Source organism: Pyxicephalus adspersus, chromosome 2 (assembly GCF_032062135.1).
Source record: "Pyxicephalus adspersus chromosome 2, UCB_Pads_2.0, whole genome shotgun sequence".
Taxonomy (NCBI): Eukaryota; Metazoa; Chordata; class Amphibia; order Anura; family Pyxicephalidae; genus Pyxicephalus; species Pyxicephalus adspersus.
Genome location: NC_092859.1, coordinates 98,384,633 through 98,410,765, shown reverse-complemented (window position 1 = coordinate 98,410,765; position 26,133 = coordinate 98,384,633). Strand labels below are relative to the sequence as shown.

The 26,133-nt window shown below is 36.1% G+C and overlaps 1 protein-coding gene and 1 long non-coding RNA gene across 6 annotated transcripts in view; one reads left to right on the top strand and one right to left on the bottom strand.

Moving 5' to 3' along the window:
* The window catches only part of LOC140324049 (uncharacterized), a 51,912-nt gene extending 28,896 nt beyond the window's left edge, over positions 1-23,016 (top strand). For 2 of the 3 annotated variants that reach the window (XR_011919476.1, XR_011919474.1), the window contains exons 3-4: positions 14,274-14,593; positions 17,615-23,016. This is a non-coding gene — a long non-coding RNA (uncharacterized lncRNA). The remainder of the gene's footprint in view (positions 1-14,273; positions 14,594-17,614) is intronic. The other variant, XR_011919475.1, reaches the window with a different exon arrangement.
* PLXNB2 (plexin B2) overlaps positions 1-26,133 on the bottom strand; it is an 81,609-nt gene that overhangs the window by 4,473 nt on the left and 51,003 nt on the right. For all 3 annotated transcript variants that reach the window (XM_072401597.1, XM_072401595.1, XM_072401596.1), the window contains 18 exons: positions 25,767-25,915; positions 23,340-23,448; positions 18,254-18,390; positions 15,925-16,092; positions 15,350-15,470; positions 13,638-13,868; positions 12,293-12,469; positions 11,702-11,838; positions 11,091-11,191; positions 10,364-10,593; positions 9,845-10,023; positions 8,570-8,636; positions 8,167-8,313; positions 6,459-6,615; positions 5,809-5,909; positions 4,571-4,655; positions 3,488-3,642; positions 2,858-3,018 (listed from right to left, as the gene is read on the bottom strand). In XM_072401597.1, the coding sequence (XP_072257698.1) occupies positions 2,858-3,018; positions 3,488-3,642; positions 4,571-4,655; positions 5,809-5,909; positions 6,459-6,615; positions 8,167-8,313; positions 8,570-8,636; positions 9,845-10,023; positions 10,364-10,593; positions 11,091-11,191; positions 11,702-11,838; positions 12,293-12,469; positions 13,638-13,868; positions 15,350-15,470; positions 15,925-16,092; positions 18,254-18,390; positions 23,340-23,448; positions 25,767-25,915 (2,612 nt within the window). The remainder of the gene's footprint in view (positions 1-2,857; positions 3,019-3,487; positions 3,643-4,570; positions 4,656-5,808; positions 5,910-6,458; positions 6,616-8,166; positions 8,314-8,569; positions 8,637-9,844; positions 10,024-10,363; positions 10,594-11,090; positions 11,192-11,701; positions 11,839-12,292; positions 12,470-13,637; positions 13,869-15,349; positions 15,471-15,924; positions 16,093-18,253; positions 18,391-23,339; positions 23,449-25,766; positions 25,916-26,133) is intronic.

Sequence of the window (26,133 nt, the reverse complement as noted above, 5' to 3'; positions counted from 1 at the left end):
ATCTCTAGTTTTAAAATAAACCACAAAACATTTTTACCTGTTACACAGCAGTCCATGTATACATGCATAGAGTATACCTTGGATAGTCTTAGTGAAATGTTCACTGCAGTTAAAACAGACCTAAAGAACTAGACAAGGTTGCCCCCCTCTCCCCAATTCTATTTATTTTTGGGCTTGGACCCTCTTCCTAGATTTTTGGATAATTTGCTTGAATTTAAAAGTATTTTAGTGGGTTGACATACTCTTAAGATCAATGCTTTTGCAGATGATCTGCTGTTATACATATCTAACCCGAGACACAGCCTGACGCCTATCCTAAATTTAATTGTTCAATATGACTTTCTATTTGGTTATAGGATTAATCTTGATAAATCTAAAGCTTTAAATTTGTGGGGCCTGTATGGGGTCGAGATTACCCATTTATATGGTGTAAAGAGAAAATACACTACCTAGGAGTACAAATTACTAAAAATCCTCACAAATTATACTGGTAGAATATTGAACCGATTTTTAGAGCTCTTAGAGAAAAACTGCGCAACTGGTCACAACTGATGCTCTCCTATCTAGGGAGGTTAAATTTAATAAAAAGATAATTTTCCCAAACTTTATATATCCTTCAATCTTTACCTTTAGTAATTAAAAAAACTTTTTATAAATTATTACCTGAATTCATATGGGGAGGTAAATGTGCTAGACTGAGTCTCTGTGTGTTGCAACAACTGACCAGAAATGGAGGAGTAATTTTTCCGGACATTGAGCTATTTAATGTTGCTTCCATCCAACGATACATTAACGAATGTTTACATAATACTTGTATTTACACTGACTCTACCTTGGACCAACAATTTATACCAAATATTAATCTAAAATACAGTTTACACATTGATGGGAGTGCGAAACAACCCCTTCGGTTTAAGGAGGCGGTGGCTGAATTTCTCTTATTGAGGTCAGCAGTCAATGTTTTCATGCAATTACAGTCATACACTTTGAAGGTATTGAAGTCCCTATCTGCTAGGGATTGGAAGAATCCTCTGGATAGTTTTCGGTTCAAAGGCAATCCCTCTAGAAAAGCAATCACGGAAAATTATAAAATGATAAGATTAGTTTTTAGATTTCTCCACCAGAAAAACATTGTCTGGTTAAATGGTCTGATCATTTCCCAAGTAAATCAGCTGATGATATTCTTGTTGCATTCTCTAGGGCCTGGTCAGTCCTTTCTTCGGTGATGTACAAGGAAATGACTCTCAGAATCTACCATGGGGTGTATATCTCCCCACAGCATGCCTATTTGATGGGTTATGCCCCTACCTCTAACTGTCTGCACAGTGTACACAGGATCGGGCAGACTTATATCATGCTTTTTTGAACTGCCACAAAAAAAATGGTTCTGGCAAGAGATGGCTCATTACATTACTTCACATTTGATCACCTATGTTCCACTGACCCGGGAATGGACTATTTTAGGTACCTATCATTTACAAGGTGTAAAGATTACTAGGGGCAGCCACAGTTTATTGGCTATCCTCTCATTAGTGGCCAAAAAAACAAAAAAAAACAATAATGCATAAATGGCTAGGCCCAAATCCGCCAACACTTTTGTTGGCTTTTTCAGGAAAAATTGGGATATGTTTTCAGAATAGACTGGATTGAGGCATCTCTGGATAAGGAAACTAAGGTGGGGACATTTTTTGAAATATGTGAATCCTATATAGAGACCCAGACTCCTTCAATAAAACGTCGGATTATGTCTATCTTTGAAGATTTTTAGTAATTTGTACTCCTAGGTAGTGTATTTTCTCTTTACACCATATAAATGGGTACTCTCTACCCCATACAGGCCCCACAAATTTAAAGCTTTAGATTTATCAAGATTAATCCTATAACCAGATGGAGAGAGTCATATTGAACAGTTAAATATAAGATAGGTGTCAGGCTGTGTCTCGGGTTAGATAAGTATAACAGCAGATCATCTGCAAAAGCATTGATCTTAAGAGTATGTGAACCCACTAAAATACTTTTAAATTCATGCTTCATGCTAGTATGCTTTGCACATGTTAGACCCCCCTGTGGTCATAGATGATATGTGAATGGAAACTTTCTGATATTGTCATCGAGATGCTGTAACCGTTTTTTTTTAGACATATCTTTTGTTTTTGTTGACAAGGGAATTATTGTCTAGTTTTCTAATCTCCCACTTCACCTTTGTTTAGTGGGTACGAATATGACAAATCTACATGTATATTAATGTGAAATGTAACATACGTGTTCAATCTGTTTTTGCTCTCTAATACAATGCTGCATTTCAAAAAGCCTGTCTTTCCATTGCTTCTTATTGTTGAGAATACTCGTACATACCAGGGTATGGTATATCTCTACATATATATTTTGATCACTAGATATCACTAGACTGAGTAGAGAAGGCACACAAAGAAGTTAAATTTGGGATGTAGTACTTTCTATGAAATAATGAAAAGGGGTTTAAATCATATTCAACTTAAGCTGTGTAGAAGTTTAAGGAGCAATGACAACATAAATATGATAATGACCAAAATCAACTGCACTATTTGAAGTTTTTTTCCAGGTTACTGGGAAACCCATGTGTTCTTTACAGGTCATTTGATACCTAATACAGGAAAAGGATAAGGTCAGTAAATCCTGCAAGGGTCCTAAAATAAATCTGTGAGGGAATAAAACATTTGGTTGGTTCTTGAGTGTCATAATCCCAGCTAAAATGTGATTTTACTTTAACAATGTATCAAAACCAAGGATTCATTTAATAATGTTTAAACATTTATCTTAATGGGAATATCACTCTTTTAATCAACACATTTTTTCTGGCCTAAGGTAAGGGACAAACCTGTTTGTTTTCCATATGTGGACTGTATCTTCATCTTTAATGTCATACTTCTCAGCTTGTTCGTCCAAAAAGTCAAAGAAATATTTCACAGCTGGTGGTACCACTTGATTGGAATTAAGGACACTATGGAAAAAGTTATCTACAAATTGCTGGAGCGTACCCTGTAAAATGGAAACAAAGCACAAGGTTAGAAAAGAAGAGTCACCACACAAAACAGCTGACTTATTTCTGTATAAAAGCTGCACCCCCAACAAGCAGGAAAAACATACAATATAGGACACCTGTAAAGTGGTTTGTAAGTCTTCCCAGATTGTCTGGGGATGTAGGCACCCATGTCAGACAGCACAATGGCACCCTGGTCCTTTAAGAGTAAACTACATTTGTGTAATATAGCCAGATCCAGCATCCTCTCTGACCTAGGATAATACAATAAATATATATGTGACCCCCCCCCCCGTAAGAATAATCAAGTGTTAGACTAACATTAAGTATGATTAATGGTGGTTTAAAAGATGACAGATTAGGGTATGTAGTTTGTCAATTGAATGTCCTTTTTTTAAACATCAGCCTGGAGAGTAATTTTAAATCAATAACATACACACATATATACATGCGCACACGTGAGTCTACCTTAACAGAGAGAAGCCTCGTCAGATAGATTTCTGTAATGGCCTTTGTTTGCTCTTTTGCCTTCATACTTCCTCTTTTGGATTTGCCTTCATCTACTTCATCTGCTGGCCGGACAAGATGCCAAATTTTGTTTTCATCTTCCAGAAGTGCATGCCCTATTTAAATAGAACAAAACAGAAAGTTCAGCAACAAATCAGTGACATGATAAACCTGGATTTTATATGCCACCAGAACAAATTCAGACGTTACAGGAACATTGTTTTCACTTAAGGAGCATGCAACTGTCATGGGACTCGACAGAATAATAACCTATATAGTTACTTTAAATAAAATAAAAAGTAAAATCTTTCATATATATTTAGTGTTTCATATTTAAAAGGGATCTAACATCCACCAGTCCACACTGATGTGTGGACTGGTGTCTTGTTCACTTGTATAGGCCTCAAAAATCCATCCAGTGACTTTTAGAAAAAATATTTAGGCTGCCATTGCAGATTTTATTTTTTAAAGTGCAAACTAATTGTCTGATCTAGTTGAATTGGGTAAAACTCCACGGAATAAGAACTAGGGTCAAAGGTTTATCATACTAGCCAGGTAACTAGAATGTTTACAAGGTGGTCAGCAATAGCATCCTCAATACTCCTCCCAACACATGTTCCCTTTAGGGGATAATGCAGCTGTGACACAAAACAAATTCTATCTAGTGGTCCTAAAACATATTCTGGTCATATCCTTAAACATCATTTACAACACCAGCCCTGTTTTATAAGTTAGGATTCCATGTGTGCACCAGACCAAAGAATACAAGAAGATAAATAATGAAGCACTTATAAATATTACCATATACTTTTACAGCAGAGTTGGAAGCAAGCATGCAAGAAGTATTAGTAAGTATAATTTCTTTGATATATCAAATAAGACCAAATTAAAAATACTGATCCAAAAGTGGAATCAGGAGTAAAAAAAGCAGTCAAATGAAGGATAAAGAAAGAAAATGTATGTGGGTGCACTGATTAACTGATAATAAACAAAAGTAAACATTTATTATATTTTAGATATGAATAGGAACCATGGCAATCTTACTTTCTCCTGGAAGATCTTGATGATTTTCTTCTTGTTGCTGAGAAATTCCAATTCTTGATAAAATAAGTGTGGCGTTATCCCTAACCTGCAAACACACAAGCATTGGAAATATTACTAGGTGTGACACCACTGGAAGCACTTTAATGTCTCGTAGCATGCATTGGAGCACATGTATTCTTGCTACAAGAAACAGCAGGAGGAAAAGTGTTAAGCTATGGTTTGTATTCAGGACAAAACTGGAAAAAGAGAAACAGCCCAAAATCAGACACCTTAACCAGACTGAGACAGTTTAACAGAGCCATTGGCTTTCTCTGATCCTTTAATCCCTGGGGATTCAGCTTTCTTGAAAACAATATTTTGGAATGTTATTTGAGCCATGAGCACAGGTACGACAGTAGATTAAACACGATGAGAACAGAACTGAGAGAAATGTACTGACCAGTTTTAAATGGTATGGTAAGGACCACATTAAAAACTTTCCACTGATTTTAAAATCCTTTTATAGGGCTAAACTGTATATATGCAACACAATATATCTAATATTGTAGGTAAATGTACGCATTTTTCTAAACACGTGCTTATATCCTATCAAAGAACAACTAAATACACAGAAATTGTATTTGTAAAATTTGAAATTTAATCCTGAGAGTTGTTTTACCTGTTGGGGGATTTGTATATCTATCCACCTGGTCCTAAATTTTACACAGCTCTGGCCTACAGAACAGCCCTGTCTGTAAGATTAGAGAACTTTTTTTTTTTTTTTGCTACATTTTTTTTACTTTCAGATCCTTTACCTCATCCATACCCTGGACAACACTGAACAAACCTTCCCCTTCTTGCAAGACGAGAATCATATTTGTTCCCTAAAATCCAAATCAGTAGTATACTTCTGTTTCAAAACCAAATAATCATAATCAATTGCTCATTTTTGGAGATTACCAGTGGCAGATTAGTAGGTTCTGCTGCTGTGGGCTCTAACTCTCCTTAAAATGCATCTGAACCTACAAACAAACCCTTCAGTCTTTTCTGTCTCATTTTAAATTTTTCCCATAAATACCCAAAGTAAAAAAAAAAGGACAGCTCAGGGTTTAAAAAAAGCATGTAAATGAACACAGAAAACTTGCCAAGTAGCCCTTAGGATCAGAACTGATTTGTCAGTTGAACCGGAATAAAGAGAGACAAAATACATGCATCCTATCTACTTCAGTTTCTTAAGTATGCATTTGGATTTTACTTACATTGTAATGCATTAATGTATTAATCCGCCTCCATCTACCTTCCTTCTGTGAGGTCAGATCCAAATCAGAAAGTATTTGTGCTGTTGATCCGGGTCTCCATTCTGAAATATACAATGTTATTTCTGTAAATCACTTTCCTACTCCATGACAATTTCTGATTTATTATTATACACATATATTTATTTATTAGTTTTGGTTTGACTAGGTAAGGGTAAAACCTCTCTTTTTGCGGTCAGTGTTCCATTGGGGAAACTCCCCCTGAAGTTTCTGTCTTAGAGATCCAACAAGAATTTGTAAGAGGGAAATTCCACACTCTGTTCCCAGGATAAAGATCTCTATTGGATGATTTCCCTTCCGTTCTTGTTCTCGGGACAGCCCTAACGTTTTGTATTTCTCCTCACTTTGTTTCTAGATGATAATGGTTAGCAGTACCAATAGAGAAGTAAATCACTCCAGTAGGAACACAAATTGAAATACAAACTCCAATCACTTAAAATTGTCTTTTGGTATAATGTGTTAAACATAAAGATACAGGTCAAAGCATAAAATAATATTATTTTAATTCACCCAAGGTCATTTTTTAATATAATGCACTCATTAACACAAATAGACAGACAAGAAGGTAAAGAACCAATATAATATTCACTTACCCAGTGCTAAGCTGTCTGCTTTTGGCCGTTGTGTATAAGGAAGATTTTTGTAAACCTGCTCCACTATTTTTTCTTTAACTTGTGTGATAGTGTCACAGTTTAATACTTTAACTTGTACAGGCTCCAAACCCTCATCCTGTACGATGACATTAACAGTCTGCAAGAGAGAGATTGCAACATGTTAGGCAGTTTATATTTTGCTAAATATTAAAACATTATGTTATGTAACATTATTTACAATTTTGTTATTTACCGGTTTATTTCAATTTGCGGATTGTAATTCCAAGTTTTTATAACGTACTTAGGTCTAAGCAGCTTTACATAATGCTTTACATGATTTACATGTGCCAAAGTTGGAGTACACTCCTGGGTTAAATGTTAAAGCGGAACTGCCTTCTTCCTTTTTTTCCTCCTGTGACAGTCTTCAGCCATCTTTACTGACCCTGCCAGACTGATGTAACTCCTGTGCAAACTGGCGGGAGTTCATTTGCTGTGCAGCGATCAGGAAGGTAACAACAGCTATTACAGACATCGCCTGTCCCTTTCTGCAACAACCACCTGCCTGAATCACTAAAGTTCAAAGTGGGACTTTATTTTCACTTTAAGGAAGTATGAAAGTGTTTGATACTCCCATAAAACACTGTACAGTGTGTTACTTTCCCCTACTCTTAGATTGATTCGGGCAGGGTCCTCTCTTCCTCCTGTGACATTGTTTATATCTGTCTGCCATTGGCAACCCCTATATAATGTACAGCACTGTGTAATATGTTAGCGCTATATAAATAACATTAAATAATAAAAATACAGTAAACCTGCATTCTTAGATATTCCTCTGTTTCTGGTGTACAAAACTTTCAGTTTGATTATGTCAGGGAAACTAAAAGGGTCTCTTTAAAGGTAATCTGTCAGACAATCAATAAAAAAAAAAAAGAAAAAAAAAAGCTGCCTCACTCACCCCACCAGGGAATGTCTGATTCCCTGTTTTAAATATAGAGCCCTAAAAGTTTAAAACAATTTAAGCACCTTTTTTTGTACTCACTACAGAGCTCTTAGTAACTCAGTGTACTGAGGCGCAGGTCTGCGTTACATTTCTATTTACAGGGTAACACTTTTCTCTTAATCACTGGTGCACCACCACCATCCTAATATGTAGGCAGGAAACATTAGGAGGACATTAAGTAAATTAAAAGGAAATGAAAAACAAAGGAGCAACTGTGAAAACAGCAACAAGGTAATCAGTAAAACTAAAACGGGAAGTCTGAGTAAAAGTGAACATTAACAATATCTATACAAATAACTATATAATGCAGAGATCATTATATTTCAGTTCTGCTTTACAAGAAAATTGTACTTAAAAAACATTAACTATAACTAGGTATGTCTAGATAGGTTGATATGTACATAATGTAAATGCATGTTTTCCCACACATGTGTATATATTAGCTTATCTTATCTTTTATGTCTACCTATAAACATCAATGTGTTCAATAGGTGCAGTAGCTTTTCTATTCTGAAGCCTGGTGGAACTATCATCCTATTTGCGGCATGTAAGCAGCTGTGGTTATGTGAAATGAACTCACACTGTGTACCTGAAATCTGGATACATAACTCTTAAGAGATTCTTGATATCATATTTTCCCCCCTATCTTATTATCATAAAAGTTTTTCACAAAATTTAATTTTGCCAATAATAAAATGTCTGAGTTACCAGTGGTGTGTACTCCACATCATCTCCCAGTAATCCTGTATCATTCAGGGTGTATTTAGCTTTAACTTGCACAGCATCCACAGGGCCCTTCTCCACTTGATGTTTGATTGCCTTGAAGAGTTTGTATAGATGTTCACCAGCTGTGTCCTGCATTTCAAATGAAAAACGTGTCAGATCTAGGAATTAGCTTTTAATAATACTATTAACATCTAAATCCCTTACCCCCAGTGGAAGCTTCACTTTGTTCAGGCATGAACAGAGGCGGCTCTATGTTGTTATCCATACGAGCCAAGCATTTAATATTGCCAATAAAACTGGCACAAACAAGGAGTAGAACCGATCACCTTGGGGTATTGCACGGTTTGTACTCTGTGATCCAGATTTCATACAGGCCAGCACTTACCTTTAAATACTGATATAAGCAAATTGACATCCAATTTGAAAGCATTCGTTCAACAACTGTTTCTGATCTGTAAAAAAGTGGGAAAAATACTTTTTATGTTGATGGTTGAAAGTATAAAGTAAAATCAATAAGCAGCCCAGCCATAAGAAATACTGATTATGTAGCCTTGGTTAAGGTCTTTTTTTAGACAACTTCAATAACTTCACCTAATGATTTGGTATGCTAATGCTGGCAACACTCATCATTTCTGTAACACTGAGAGAATAGAGGCAAACTATCAATGGGTATTAGTTCTGAGGGTGGGACTAACCTGTTTGTGAGCCCTTTGCAGCGGAGTGAAACCAACATCAATGAAACAACAAAGATGGCTGTTCTGGATAAGGCAATAGTACCCAAATTAAAGTATTGCACTTTAAAGCAAGGATTTTACTTTAATAGCTTAGAATAGTTAGCAGTCTTGCTTTAGGGTTATACGTTTGCCATCTTTATTTTAAGCTAAAGTAAACATGTACATGTAGAAATGTAGCAACTGCTAATACAGAGTTGATTTTCAAAGATGCAAGCTCCAGAGATGTTACTCTGCTACCTCTGATCTAAAGCTCCCTAAGCTGGAACAAACATGCAGACCATGCAGTAAGAACGGGTAACATTGCTCTCCAGCATGCTTCTACTACATCAATCAAACCACTCTCAGGATAACAGACCTGTCTTTTAAAAACAAGACAGCAGTGGAAGCTCTGATATTTTACCCTCACAGGTTCACTTCAACATTTAAACCAAATTTAGAAGGATCTGAAACATGTTTAAACCAGGAAAGAGAAAATTTGGTAGTTTCAAATCCATCCTACAAACACATTTTAAAAGTAGTTTTAAAAACGTGCTTTATACCCAATACATAGTTTTACTGGAAAGACTTAAAAATTGGAGTAGCTACAATAACAGCACTGGCTACATAATGCACAGTTATTGTGGCAGAAAGAGAAAATAATTTCTATTTTTTATCACTGTAGCTAAAGTAACATTGTGTCTGAAAATCTACAGGAGATTGAAAGTTCTGACCAAGCAATGTTTTCATTTCTCATGCAATGTAGTTTAGCTAGGACCAATATCACAGCTAGGAAATTATTTTGTGCTGCATTTTTTAAATCTGTTCTCTCAATCTAAAAAGTGATGTGGCCATTCATACAAGGTGCCACACTGCAAAATGCTAAGCCTGGTGTGAATAAGCTTTACATAATCTATCACTTATGTACAGCAATCAAAAGTTAATCTTACCTTCTAAGCATCAGTTTGGGATTCTTGGCAACATACTGTTCCATTAACTCTACAAATAGGGTTCTCATTATGTCTGTGTAGTATTCAAGTTTTCCATGCAAGGCAACTGTAAGCAGTGAAGCAAAGTAAAGCTTTTCCCTGGCGGAGAAGTCTTTCTGACTTTCTAGAGTGTGAATGAACTAAGGAAGAACAAAGAACATATATTTTGAAGTTAAAAAATTAGCAATAATCTCAGTGCTTCTTCTCCAGGATTATGTACATATACAATTTATTATGACTTATTCTGGCACATTTCAAAGATTTTCCACAATTGTGTTACTACTTTAGAATGGTTTTGGATATATAATCCGAATTGGGTACCTGGTAATGCCATCTGGTGACCCTGCTGTACAAGACACAAATGCTAGCCCTCCATTTCTGAAGCAGTAGGAGTCAGAAATCAGGGTGCTTGTCTTATGCCAGAGGCAGGCATACATACATAAAAGTATTCATAAGTACTGATATTGAACCAATACTTACGATAGTCAGGAAAGACTTGCTGTTCAGGAGATTAGAAAACTGGTTGAGTGCCTGTTCTACAGTTTGACGTCTTGCTTCTGGAATATCCAGTTTGCCAGTGATCATTGCATCTTTTTCTCCATCTTTTGATGGCCAGAAAAAAACCCTGTCTGTATAGGTCTTGTAATCAAGAATTGGAATACCAGCTTCATTGAGGTCACTGGTCTGATCTTCCATCTCAATCATAAGATCTAAAAAAAAAAAAAAAAAAAACAATAAAAATCATTATCAAACTTAATAAAAACATGCTAAATGCTAGTGTCCCTATCTGGTCTTGATATCCCTGACCGCATTGTGAAAACACTGCTGCATTGACAGAGATTGTTTTTGCTATACTCCTATTGCTATAAAGCAATAATATTAAAAAGTAAATAGGACTTGTAATGCATGCTCTCTAGGGTATACTTTTGCATCCTTGCATTCAATCATGCTTTTAGTTTCTCTGCTTCAGATGCAGGCATTTAAAATCCAGAATTTTTCATTTAGCCGTTAGCAAATCCAGCACATACATATATATAAAGCTTGGACACGTGTATATTTTGTCCTTCTCTGGGTATATAGCTTGGTACATATGGCTGGCAAAGCATTATTCTCTATTGTCATACCTTAAGTAAAACACAAGTGCGTTCCAAGTTTACATTACACAGAGAATAAAACAGCAATTTTCACAAAAACAATCCAGTAATACCTGTGAATTCCTTCTTGCAGCGATCTCTGACACTTTCCTCTAATCCTTCCAGCTGCTGCCTGACTTTCTCATACTCCCTCTCGGCCTGCTGACTCTTCCTCCTACAAATATAACAGTGATCTATTAGAGACTTTTTCCAGCACACCAGGCCAGTAATGAAGTCGGCTGTACAGAAAATACTTTTTTTTTTTTTTTTGTACAGGTACAAAGCAATGGTTTTCTTGCTTTAGATGTAGGCTTGTTAGACATGCAAAAAAAAAAACGTTCCCAGAAGATGCCAAAAATAGCAGACTTATTTGAGTGCAGACATAATTGGCGACAGCTTTGCACACCTGTGCCGAGTGCTGGATTTTACTTTTTTTTTTAAAAAACAATTTACGGCTGTCTAGAGAACTAGGCTCTATTTTTTGTTTAACCGTTGGTTCGGTTTGCACCTTTTATAGATAGAACATAGCGGCAAATGAAGTGCACTGACAAATGCAAGCGAGCTAAAATGAAGACATTTATAGGCGATTCACTTATACAAATTTAACTGCAATGCAACTAAAATAGGTGAAGGCCCAGATACATTAACAAACATTATCACAGTTTAGAAAATACAAATCACTTACCGATAGAAATAAATAGATATAACAATTATTAAAATCATTGGTATAAGGACCACAGGAATAATGATATGTAGAGGTATTACAGGTGACTGTCCATATTCTACTTTTCCCAGGACCCATTCTCTGTTCCCAAACTGAACCTAAACAGGATTAAAAGAACACACAACATAAGGATTCCTTAACAAAGTTTTCTAGTAGTGCACCATCATGCCAAATCTACAAGAAGTTTTATTCCTCCTATATAAATTACAGGATTCCAGAGGTGAAATGCCAGCCGCAGTTCCTTACTACTATGGTTTATTACTAATGTATTTAGATAGAGGCTGCATGTGGCTATTACCCAATTCAAAAGCTTCAGATTCTGAATTTTTTTTATGGTGGAGCCAGATTAGATTAGATTTAGATTAGATAACATCTGATTAGATTTTAATGCAATATTAATGTAGGATAGACAAATTGTTATTGCACTTCAAAGTTGAAGGGGGAAGTTCAAGGGAGAAAAAGTGCCATGTTGCATATTGGCTGTTTAACCAGCCAGGAAAATGCAATTAGCAGGAACACAAAGGGTAGTTCTATAAAGAAATCAGAACATACTATGAACTCCGGCAGGTTGTCTGTGGTATCCCTCTTATGGCGTCTTCTGGGTTGAGGCTGCTCTTCGGGTGGAATACAGTATAAATCTGTTAATGTCAAAGTACTTATTTTGCAAATACTTTCTCCAACATATGCCTTAGCTTCCTGGATTGTCATAGCATTATTCAGGTTTTTTCCCTAATAAGAGAAGGAAAAAACAGATCAGTAACATGCAACTGCTTGCACTTCAATCTGTAGTAAATGTGCCAATTACACTTTGATTGGTTCCATTTCATGTCAGTGCTACTTGTATACAAAAGTCATTTTTTCTGCAAACCATTAACTCTCTGTAATAGGATTTATTAGATGTTGTGACTTGTTGAGATAGGTATAAGGCAGTCTACAATATACGGGGGTCACAATTCAATATACTGGAATAAAATGATGTAAGCAGATACACTTTTAGAATTTGATTTTAAGAAAACACTCATACTATTAAAAAACACACCATAATCCATCGTATAAATAAACATCTGATTTCAAAACCTAACCGACAAATTGGTTAGGCAATCACAAACCTGCCCTGTCCCCAAGCAGTGCCATAAAATAATCTAACATTCATTGTCATCATCGGATGGTATTTGTTTGAACCAGATCACCCTCTGACAAACCACCACCAAATGGGATAGCAAATCAGCCAGTCCCCTAAAATGTACATTAGCAGCAGCGATATTAGCAGACTGCTGGATACTTGATCACTCAAAGTGTACACTGGCAACAGTGACATCAGGGGTTTCCTGGTGCATTGTTTACCACATTACTAAATAATACATTTTTTAGCACTGGAAAAGGGCTAGGAAAAAAAAAAATAAGGAGCTTTATTAGTATCAATACAGTATTGTGATACAATACAGTATTAATGTTTTCTTACACCCCTGATTACCACACAGAAGAAAAAATAAATAAAAGGGAATTGGGGCTCAACAAGATGTAGCTTAACAAGCCTTTTATCCTTTCCTTTCATGTGTCATATAAATAATTTGTAAATTAAGCCATAACCTTCCATACACTTCCTTTGTTTGATACATTAAAAATAATTAAAAAAAGAAGAATTCTATATATCAGTTGTATATCACTGTATCACACAACAATCTAGAATCCATAGCATATATACATACCCCAGAGATTGATATCAAAAACAAACACTAGAGGGCACTACTAGCAAAATATATCATTAGAAGTATTATAATGAGTTGTATGTTCCATTTCTTTTTGGTGTATTTGTGTTTACAAATGTTGAGTAACTTCTAAAATGCAAAATGGACACAAATTTCTACTGGCCATCTTAGAGATGGACATACATTACCTTGGCATGAATTAGATTATTCACTTGCTTCATGATGCCATCTGTGAAGTTATCAAAAGTGGGATCTTCAACGTAAGTGAAAGAGAGTTCAGCTGTCTGCAGAGGTGTTTCAAAGCCATCCATTTTAATCCACGAGATAACCTCAGAGTTGAGGATATGTTCCGGCACTTGTGGTGAGGAGAATATTATTACAGTGTCATTGACTTTCTCAAGGATTTCTTGCCTTTCTATCTGTAAAGAGTAAGAGAAGACCACTGATCCCTCTGAAAACATAATGAGGATAACTCTGCAGAACTAGGAAGGTTTACATGTCAAACGTACAAAGATTAGGGAGATGCTGTGTGACACAGACAAATATCAATAGTGAAGACACATAAGTAATAGAAAACACTAAAAACATGGAAAATCTTTGGAGGATTATAAATGAGCAGGGGAAAGACTAATTTAAATAAATCATATTTAACAAATATAGATGTTTATACTTTTCAAGATTCCACATTGAAGGAAAAGACTGTCTTTTTCCCTGATAATATATGCATTATTATTATCATTTTGTACAAGGTACAGTTCTGTAGTTCTTTCTAAAACTAAAGCCACTCTGCCATAATAAAGATAACCCTTTGGTTTTCCTTACAGAACTCAAACCACATAAAACCACACCATACGGAAAAGAAAAAAACACACACAATTTATGCATCGAGGTTGGTAATACAGTATCATGTGACACTTCATGGAGTAAGAAACTGGCTAACATGAGCAGCAAGAAATTCATAAATGACGACCACACAAGGGAAAGGGGTGGATTAAAACGGATTTCTCTGGTCAAAAGCAGACATTTGGTTTTCATTTTCTGGACCACGTGCATCCCTGTCACTTTCTCGTTCTGACCCTGAAGCACCAGAAAAAAACTCTGAACATTACTACTATCAAAGTTCCCTAATTTCCCGACAATCAAGGTAATATGAGCCTTTACCAGACCTCACATGGACCTATTATTGTGAGGCCAATCTGTTTCATTTGAGTTTGACATGCCAGGATTAGAGCAGTAAATAATCAGCAACTGGTTAGAATTAATTGTAGGGACTGTTCTTCCCTAGATGAATATTTAATAAACATGGATTATTTAACAAGAATCTAAAAATGTTAAGGCAAAAAGAAGCCCAGCTGTCAGGTAAATGCTTCCAAATTAAATCAGACAACCTTACTTATTATTTAGACAAACTCTGCTACTTGTTCCTTGCATTGTAACCAGCTATATAACAACCACAATGGATTTCAGTAAAAGACCTTCCTGTGACCTTCTGCATGTCACTGTTGAGCAGGTTTTAAATTAAGGAAGCCAAATGGATGCTATATGCAATTTTTTCTGGTGCAAAATGGCAGTGTTTGTGCATACCAACCCTATTTGTCTAGTGAAAAGCCTTATACATATACAGTTTTCTCCCCAGCCTCTTTTAGCTGGGTGCACCACCTGGCACGTTTAGTAACCACCTGGCTATTTTGAGTGGTTACACAAAAGTTTGTTGACGTTCCAGGGGCTGTCACCAACCTACAGTTTTTTCCCACCCAGCGTAAAAAAAAATTCGGAGGAGAACCCTGACATATGTTAGTCACTGTCTCTTCCAAAGAAAAGGACTGGTGAGCTTGAATATAGTGCATTTATGTCTTGGGGTTGAATATACTTTTAAATAAGTTGTAGAAAGATCACTTACTAATTGTGCACCATCTCCATCCACCTGTCTCTTCTCCCTTCTTGATCGTAACATTGCCATCATGCTGAAATTCTGCACAAGGTTGAATCCTGTACCTGAAATGGTGATATGTCTTCCTCCACTATTAACAAAGGGAGGAGATTTTTTGTCAGTGACTTTTAGAATGCAAACAACAAGTTACACAAACTTCAGACACAGTCAGTAACTGGCAGAGGGAACAGTAATATTGAGTATGAAATGTGCTTGAAATGTGCTGTGTTTCCAAGGACCACATAACACCCTAAAGCCAGCAATTTCCATACTAAACATCATAAACACTTAAATCATTTCCATCCGAATTTAGTTAGTCCCTGAAGCCAGTTTACTAACCCCAAAACTTCTATACACATTTATGAGCCTTAGCTTTTTATGAAAATACAGTCTAAGGTCATTTGTGTCATTCACACCTCAATGGCATGCTTCAGGGTGACAGCAACAAGACATGCTCCATTTTGAAAAGAGAAAAATTTATAGTATTTTCAATTGCAATAATATGGTCAGTTTACTAACATTATTAAAGTTAGTTTGTTCATTACCTGACAAAGCTGCGATCTGGGTAAAACTGGTTGATAGATGGGTTGCTTCTATAATAGTACCGGCCAGCTTTTATCTTTGTGTAATTGCCATATCGCAACTCGACTTCCACGCCTCCTTCCTTCTTACCTGCACCTGTAACACACACTATGTCTGCACCAAATGTGATTCTGTTAAAAAAAATAAATAAAACGATTGTTAGAACTGTAGAGCTGTACAGTGATAAGCTAAAACTTATTATTCAGCTTATGGGAGAAACAATAGGAGCAGCAAAGCAGGACTATGCAATACACTTGCGCATCCTGCATGCATGACGTCTTCAATGGCAGATAAGTTATATTATGTGTGTATGTGTGATGTATATATACACACACACACACACACACACACACACATACATACATACATACATACATACACACTACACACAAGAGTGTAGTGACAACAGAACATGGTCCTTTGTATCAACTTCTCCATATGGCCCATTTATATATTCATGCATGGTGAAAACTTGCCTCCTAAATGGTTCTACTCAAGGGTGACTAAATTCAGTTTCCTCATAGCTGAGCTCCATGATGGCTCACTTATTGGTTTAGTTGCCCTTCTCTGCACTCTCCCCAGTTCCACAACATCCTTTTTTTGAACTGTTACTCAAAACTTGACTGCATATTCCAGATGTGGTCTGCATCTTGTAATGAGCAATACATGTGGAAATCAGCTTCCACACTGACCATAGATACCACATGTTCAGTTAGATGTTCAAAAGTAGGTGGAGTATTACCTGGCAATGGCCCAAGCTATGCCTGTCCATCTCACACTGCATATATTACACAGTAAAGTACTTAATCCCACATGAAAAAGTATGGAAAATGTATTCCATAACGTCTACAATGCTTCTCTGTTATTTAGTGAACAGAGAACTATAGAGGTGAATATTAATTGGAGTAGGATTGGCTGAAGTTACTTATTATTTAAAAAGCAATTGAAAATCATGGAGCATTTGTTGCTAATCACTGTGGATCTCCTCAGCCAAATTGGCAAAACTCAAAGCAAAGCTACGAAAATACAACAGGGACAGCTGGAACTATTTGGCAAGTTTGCCTGCACAGTTTGAAGTCAAAGGTTTTGGTGAGTATCACAGTAACCCCTTCATTGATGCAGCATTCTTTACTGTAATCAACCAAAAAGAATCTGATAAATCACACAATATCCGTAGTCTTAAAATAACTTTACTAGCACAGATCAGCATAAAGGGTGCATTACGCTTCTGTTATAAGCAAACAAAAGAAAGCTGGAATGTTCTTTCAGTAAGCCAAGTTGTCTTTGTTTTATTACAAGATGCTAATGAATTTTCTTTAGAGAAGCAGTACCACACTAACATGGTTTGCCATCTTCCAGAATAGACAGAGTTAAAATTGTGTCTTACAAGACACAGTACAGGACAAAGTAGTATGCCAAATATCTGCCTTCTAGACAGTTAAATCTTTCAGATGGGTTCATAATTTCCTGCCCTGATTAGTGTAACCTTTTAAACATAACTTGGCAGAAATCTGGCGCAAAAAAAAAAAAAAAAAAAAAAACATTCCCTATTGTAAAATGCCCGAACATTGTATTAACAAATTCCTCTGCTCTGTTTATCCAGGCAGTCAGTGAATTCCCTTCCCTCCTAATTAATTCTCATGTTTCATTCAGGTTTCTGCGACTCTGCAAGACTATGACCCACTTAACTCCCTCAAAGATAGCACAATACAGAATTCCTGAACAAAAGCCGGAGTGTAAGTCTCTGTACCTGAAATTGTACTCATCAACAGACTAAGAACATAAGCTATATATAATAAGACTTTGCTGACAAAACTGGAAAAATAAATGTAAGAATAATCATGGGAGTGAAAAAAAAGTCTGTCTATGCGGGGCTTTAGAAAAACCCTTTACAAATAGACAAATATTCAAAGTATTTCTTCCAAACAATGGTGACATTTCATAATTAAAGTGCTCAGAGAAACCCTTCTATAATGCCCACTAAAGGAGGTAACTAGTTAAATCTGAATGTTTCTCACTGAGCACATTAGGTAGAAATTCAAGAAAATAAACAGGTAATAAATGTGCCTAAGGAAGAATAATCCCAATCTGTAGGCATATATAATAACCAGGCTCTTTCATTTACTCTGACAAAAGGAATAGGGAATCTGATTGGATGCTACATACATGGAATCAGGTTAATATGCTGCCCAAGATTACATTATCACATTTATCAGAAAGATGCAGTTATACACTCTAAAGCAGGGCAGTCTCATACAACAGAATAAACAGATTTCTCAATTCTTCACGTACACGTCACAGTTGATGTCATCAAGAGCCACACGGACATCACTTTTAGATCCAGTTTCCAACATGTTTCCAGTTATCGTTATGTATGTGCCCCCAGCAAGCACACCTTCACCTGGTTTCACCAAAGTAGGTTTTGGAATCTAGAAAAAATAAATGTTATTTAATGATTTAATGCAGTCTAGTAATGGACATACAGTTTTAGATTTGCCTGTCATAAATTACAATACTAGTATTAATTGTATTAGCCTACTGTCAATGATTTAATAGAGCGCTCAGCAAAACTAGAACAAATTACCACCACAATGGGCTTTATGTATGAATTCTGATTTATAGTATATCTAAAACCAAATTGTAATTTTAGTGGCATATAAAACAACTAAATCCCGTTTTAAATCCTAAATTCCCCATTGGTAAAATTTTCTCCCGCTTTTCAAAAATAGGAAATAAGGAAAAGTCTCCTCTAATGGAAATCGAAGTGCCCTCACTGGAAGATCATCATCTATTTTTGTTCTGGTGACCACTTAACATTTAAATTTACCCCTAAACTTTCAGTGCTAGTCACTAGCACAAAAAGTGATTCTTCACCTTGTAAAACATGACAAAGCCCCTTTGTCCCCTTTCCTCCTCAGTTTTTGTATAGATCTCTATAAAATTACACTACACTCTCAAAGCAAAAAGTGCATCTACCTCAGTGTGGCATACCTGGTAAATGTTTACTAGTTCTGCTGCTCACATAAGGTCAGGGTACTAAATCCAAAGTAAAGACAGAGGAAGTGGGGTCTATGGTTGTGTTCTGTACTTCCTTAATGCAATCAAACATTAACAATCATTGTTATTGTTTTTTGGTATGTGTTGCCCTCCAGCCCTGGCAATATTACTTATTTTCCCTGGAGAAATACATATTCTGTAGATAACTTAGAAACTGTATAAAGAAGCCTCATTAATGAATTCCATAAATGAAAGAAGAAAACAGAAGCTTCTTGCAGTCCCAAAAGGGCAGATGTCAGCTTTGATCTGAAGCTACCGTGCCAAAGAGCATCAGATATTCCACACTTCCTGTATGCACTAGGAAGAGAGCCAAGAGAAGTCGACAGCTTGTTGGTACCCTCTGACAGTATCCTCCGACACAAAGGAAGCACAGAGCTTAGATCGGAAGAAGCTGATGCAGTGGTGTTAGCATCAATCTAAAACTCATTTGCATTGCCTCTAGTTATGATAGAAACTAGAGAAGGATTACAGCAACTGAGCCGTAAGCATCACAGATTAGGTCCTACGGCATTCTTACCTGTCAGTTCAGTGTTGTCACAAAAAACAAAAGGTGGTGTTCATGAATAGAAACCTCTATTAGCTACAGCTTTACACTCTGTATTAAAGTGAAATAATATACTAATAATATACTAAACTTTTACTAGTGTTGAAGATAACACATTTATAGTGCTGAAGAAATACCGTAAAATTCTGCATTGTGAAGCTTGTCACGTATACTTCTTGTTGAGACTGAGCAATTCATATATGAGACAATTCGTGACATTCTCTTTGTTGATGTAGTCTGGCCATGTATTGCATATTATTTTTAAAACCTTTCCCTATAATTTCACTTTCTTCGGACTGATGGTTTGGTGAATACATGGGCCAATTAGGGCCCATCCACACCAGGAGCGTGTGTGGCAATGCATTAATTGCACACACATTGGGGAGTGCTGTCAGTTGGCTAATGCTTTAAAAAAGACCAAAGACTGTACATGTGCAACATTTTTTCCAGTCCAGCACACATTGACGTATTCTGTGCTGCATGCATTTTCTTAGATTTTTTTAATGCACCATAGCAAACTGCATGGGTGTAGAGGGCCCTAACTATTGGGACATCTTTTTAACTAATTGTCAATTAACTGGATAGCATTTACATTTCAACTGCCCCCCTTTCCAACTGGGATAAAAAAATTATATAGAAGTTTATGTAACTATTGAAATAAAACTTTCAACCAGTCTCCAAATGATTTAATTTTTTTTTTAGAAGCAAACGTTTTGTAAAATAGACACTCATCTGTTAACCATTAATCTTTTTATTATTTTATTGTCCATGAAATGGTAACACAGCAGGGTCATGTCATATGCCCACATGAACCAAAACGTGTCCTCCAATTTTACTTTTAAAAAGAGCAGAACTAAATGAGTTCCAATGAGTCCTTATGCATACAGCTATAAGGACTGCACTAAAGGTGGACATGGGGGACATAGGAGGATTTGCAGTGGGACCAAGTATAATTAAGTGAAAACTGTGGTTAGCAATACATTCAAAGTTATCTGATAAATTGCTAAATGTAATAATGTTTGTTAATTGATACAAATTTTTTCCATACATGAATGAATAGCAATATTGGTAGTAAAACACAAATGGTTAAATAAAAATGTTTTGGCTTAATGAGAGGGAAGAAAATAGAAAAGAAAGAAAAAAAATAGGCTGTTATAAGGCACTCAAACTTTGTAATTTAAAAGAGAATTTTTTATTTAATTTACAAACCTTGGAATTCATCCTCACCAGAAATATCTTCACCTTTGGAGATCAATACTATCTCCAAACTTTGGGCGTGGGTATGGGCACGAAATGTGCACCTTCGTATGGTAACCTCTTTCCTGGTTACTGGGAATACGAACTGTTTCAGAGTCCCCGTATTAAGCCATATATATTGTTTAAAGATATTGTTTATCTTTATTAAGCCATATATATAGTTTTTTTTTTCTTGGAAAAGATATATAGACGATATCTTTATGATATGAACCAGCACTGAAATAGCCCTGCAAAGTTTGTTTGCAGAGATACAGGTGAATGATTATAACCTAAAGTTTACAACATTTGATAGATGTAAAATACAATTTTTGGATATTTTCGTCACAATCACTGATTTTGGTGGTTTAGGTACCACCTTTTATCATAAGGAGATGGTGGGTAATACCATTTCACATATGAGAAGTGCCCACCCTTACTCTCACAAGAAAAGTATACCTTTAAGTCAGTATTTAAGGTTACTAAGGAATTGTACTGATATTGCAGATTTTAAAAACAAATCCAGGACGCTACAAGAACGGGTCTTAGTTCACGGTTACAGCAAAAAGATTCTTAAGAGAGCTTATATACAAGCTTCCTCGAAAGAAAGAGATCCCCTTACCACACAAACTAAAGTAACCCCAGAGGAGAACAAGGTTAGAATCATAACCACATTTAACAATCAATCCTTGACGGTGCAAAAAATTTCAAAGAGACATTGGGGGATTCTACTGAGCGATTTGAAAACTAGGAAATTCTTGAATCCTTATCTAACTGTGACATATAGGAAAATCGAGTTCCTTGAGAGATACTTTGGTCCACAGTCATTTTTCGAAAGCTCCCAGGGAACTCGACACTCTGTTAGAACCAGGGACCGTGCGATGCGGCAAATGTGCTCAGTGCCCATGGCTCAACATACAAAAACGTTTCCTTCTACCTAACAACAAATGGCACATACACAGACATCACATTGATTTTTCCCCGTTTGGGATAGTCTATTTGATTTCATGGCAATTCAGGAAAAGAATCTATGGGCATTTGTACTTCATTATTATTGGGAAAATGACCACTCCGATTAGTCATCATGAAGGCACGATACAAAAATTTGACAATACGGTCATATGCTTTTCAGCCTTAGGGAGAGTTTTCCCCATCCCTAGAGGGGGAAATTTAGATATAGGCCTCTTTTAAGCAGAAACCAAATGGAGCTACAATCTTAATACCCTGATACCACATGATCTAAATGATGTCTTGTCCTTTAAGTCTTTTCTGTGAATATATACTCTTTTTTGACTGTGTTCATATCCTTTTCTACTTATTATGAGATTAACCCTTTGAAGACATGGATATTTATAATGTCATCAAGTTTTAGATGTCAATGTCTGTCGTATGGTAATTGCCAGTCTTTATGTGATGACTATCTTTATCGAATGGACTCAGTATAGTGGTATTAGATGAATATCTTTGTACAGGGTAACTGTAAGTACATGGCATAGTGTTAAAACTTGTGAAACCAAAAGGGACTCTCTATGTTATGTTCAAGGGAGGTGGTTTCCACTCATTTTTTGATTAGGATTTTTCCTTTTTTTTTCACTTTTTGACATTGATTAAATTTTTTTTCTTTTTCTGAGCTCTAGGTCCCTACGAAGGATGGGAGGGAGTTTGCTCATACGATAGCACTTGACAAATTTAACATCTGCAAGCCGCAAGTCTCATGATTCCTGATACATCCCTTTTGTACAGTTTTCTGTTTTCACTAGAATACAACAATTCTCTAAACAATAGGATCTGCAGCTAATTCCCAGCATCTTATATTCGTTGTTTTGTTATAGGATCCGAATATTGCATGACGCTTACAATCAATTGTAAGCGATCAATTAAAGATAATATAATGACTTTGGAAGCCATTTCTTCTTTGTGCTGAATTTGGATTGTTAAAATATTGTAATTTTTGGTTTATTTAAAAAAATAATATTTGTTGTTTTTCTCAAGTGTTGCTTTTGGATCCCCCACACTCCCCTGAGGAAGCCTTATTAGGCGAAACATGTCGGGAAGGGAGACCCTCTCATTCCTGTACTTTTGTTTGCTCTTCAGATGTACAAAAATTTGAATGATACTGAAAGTGTTGTGACACATTCCATGTAAAATATTTCAATACTGTTTTTATTTAGCATAATTTAACATTTTTAATGAAATAAAAGTTTCTGTTTTACATTAGAAAGTTTATGAGTGCCCTATAAAAGCCTCTTTTTTTCTTTCTTTTCTCTTTTCCCCCTCTCTTTACTATTTAGTTTAAGCCGGAGGCTAGGCACATTTTGGTGATACCAAGGTCAATACGAACTTTCCCTTCTGGAAAAACTAACTTAATGGGGAAATTTTTTGGCTTGACATGCATTTTAAGGTAAGAGGGTGCGGTGCATACCTGTGTGGCCTGCCTGCCAACCGTCCGTCTGCAGAGTGAGAGACTGGACTGCCTATTACCATGAAAATTAACGTTTAATTTTCAGTGAACTGAAAAAAAATGGAGAAAAAATTTCCACCGACCTGGTATGTAAAAGTAAGACTGTCTGGTGACACTCCATCCTTCCCTTTCACTCGTATTTGAACATTTCCTGTTCCTTCATCAGCGGCTTGTCCTACCTCGCATACAACCCTACACATAAAAGAAAAAGAGTTAAAAATGCACCAAAATACATTTATCTTTCATAACTGCAAAGCTCAGGCACAAAATGTATAATTCAGAGTTAGAGAATAATGCTGTTGTCATGTCACATGGCAGAGATGCTCTGGTTGTGCTCTGTATTAGCCTTGTGGACATATGATTCTCTGCACTGCTCTACAAGCTCTCCAAAAACAGGATCACTAAACAAACATTTTAAGCCTCAGGCTACATGAGCAACTAATCTATGCTACTAAGAGAATTAACTGCTTGTGGATGATAACCTCATTAGCTTCTCACTTATTTTAGACTGCTGCAAAATCAATTACAGCCAACAAGAGGTTAAATCTCTAAGAAAAGAGATTTAATCACAGGTGTTATCCATGCCTTAAGCTTCCTTGCAAAAAAATGAAGCCCCAAATCAGCAACAATTGTTTTCCAATTCATTTATCTAAACTTGCAATAGCTGGGAATTTCATTAGGACTTGATCCAATGTATGACTCCAATAGAGACGACTCTCAGCATTTCTGATGGTATTTATGACATTACCACTAGAACTGTCATATTTGTAACTCTCTTTATGCTGATTAGAAGAGACAACAATAAGACCTATTAGAATTTGGGAGAGTCAATTATAGAGATCAGATGTTTGCAGAGTTGGACCATAAAATGAATACAGAGCCGCCACAAGTTTGTATTCAAAAGCATAAAAAAATTGCTGTACAATTCGAATACCTGGGAGAAGATTAATATTTAAAGTGAATACTAGATACAGATGGTGCCATGTGACCATGAAAAAAGTTCTTTAACAAAAGATTGACATTGTAATTACCTTAAAATAAACATAGCTTAGCAGCCCAAGAAAAAGGACTATTAAGGAACCACTCCTTAACTAATTCTGAATACTGCTCACATGTTCCATGATAAATGCGGTACTGCAGTCCATATCACATCAAATTACAACAGACATAAGAAATAAACCTATGTTTTATGTCTGGCAATTAGGAACTTCCTCTAGCTCATTAAGCACACACAATACTAAAGTGAGAGACAGCAATTTTCCACTTTTAGAGGTGCTAGATTCCAGATCTGTGTAGTGTCTCACACCATGAAATGTTGTTAAGTTATTCCCAACAGAAATGTTTCAAGTTATCAAGGAAGACCGCATATAAATGAAATTATTCGAGGCTTTTTCTGACACCTTTTTCCAAAGTGTGTTACACTGCTTTCTATAAAGGAAATACCTACATACTGTTACTATCACAACTTATCTACATGAAACAGTATGACTCACATAAGGAAATATATAAAAGAAATGTGGAGGCAACCACTGCTCACCTCTCCTGACTGCTATAATAGTTTACTACACTCAAGTCACTAAATTATTAGGAATAAGTACAACTGACTTTACTCTGATTGTACTATCCTGAAAAAAGGGAATAGAAGGTAAATAAAAGCAAGTAAAAGAGGTACCCCTGCACTACTGTAACACTACAAGAGACACTTTTTGTATTGAGGATGTACATATGTGACAGGTTCCACTCAAAACATTAATTTAGGGGTACCTGAACATATTAAACAAGCAGATAAGAACATTCCTTGATGAATAATTAAAAATAGTGAAATATAGTGATGAGGATTACATATTAGAAGCAATTCTCTTACGTGTTATTAAAAATGTATTTCATACCCAGATCTGCAAGGACATTTTTAATGATCTAACAATCAGCACGTCACCAGTGTAAGATGTACCAATAATGTAAGTATTTTTAGCAGAAATGTTTATTGTTTTAGTTTTGGATAGAATGGGGAAAGGACTAGAACCCCTCCATTTTTTGCAGGGCTCAGTTGGGCCATTTGTTTATTTCTGGGAGTTTTGTTGTTGGAGAGCTTCCTTTGCTTCCTGTCTGGTGAAATGTTGCTAACAGCACAGTAGGTGAGCAAGACTGGGGAAAAATCAGGCCATTGGCTCTGTAGCCAACACCTTTGGAATTCCCAAACCAGTATGATACATTTCACAGAACATTGATGTACAGTTAAAAAGCTAAACTAAACTAGTCCCTCCTGAAATAAGGAACCTGGCGACTTACAATTTTTTATTTTTTTAAATTTAGCTCTGCTTTAAAGACATTTCATCATGTTAGTCATAATGGGTCTGCTCAATCAGGCCCACTCAGTACACAAACCAGGGCCTTTGTAGCAGCACAAATTAGATATTTCTTGGTATTCTAAAATGAGACAATTATATTTTAAATCATGTGAGTTTACAGTTATCTAAGGAAAGAATATAAGAACAATTCATTGAAGTCACCTGGTAGAAACGGAGTACTTGTCAGGTCTGAATACGCAATTCACATCTGCTACTTGAATGTGTTCTATATCCTCCGACTTGATGCCCAAATTAGAGCCTATTATTGTCAGCAGTATGCCTCCTTCCAAAGGTGCAGCTTTTGGCTGAAACTAAAAAATAAATGACAATTAGCGAGACAGACAAAAGAATAAAGGCTAAATGACTGTTGTGACATTACTAGCAGGTGGACACCGCAAATTCTAAATTCTAACTCTAAAATCACAAAAGATTAGGCATCTTAGCTGTTGCCGATACATATATTGGTATTTGTCAAGATCTTGCACCAAAAGCTCCGCCGTCAGACTTGATTTGCAACGGCAAAGGAAAA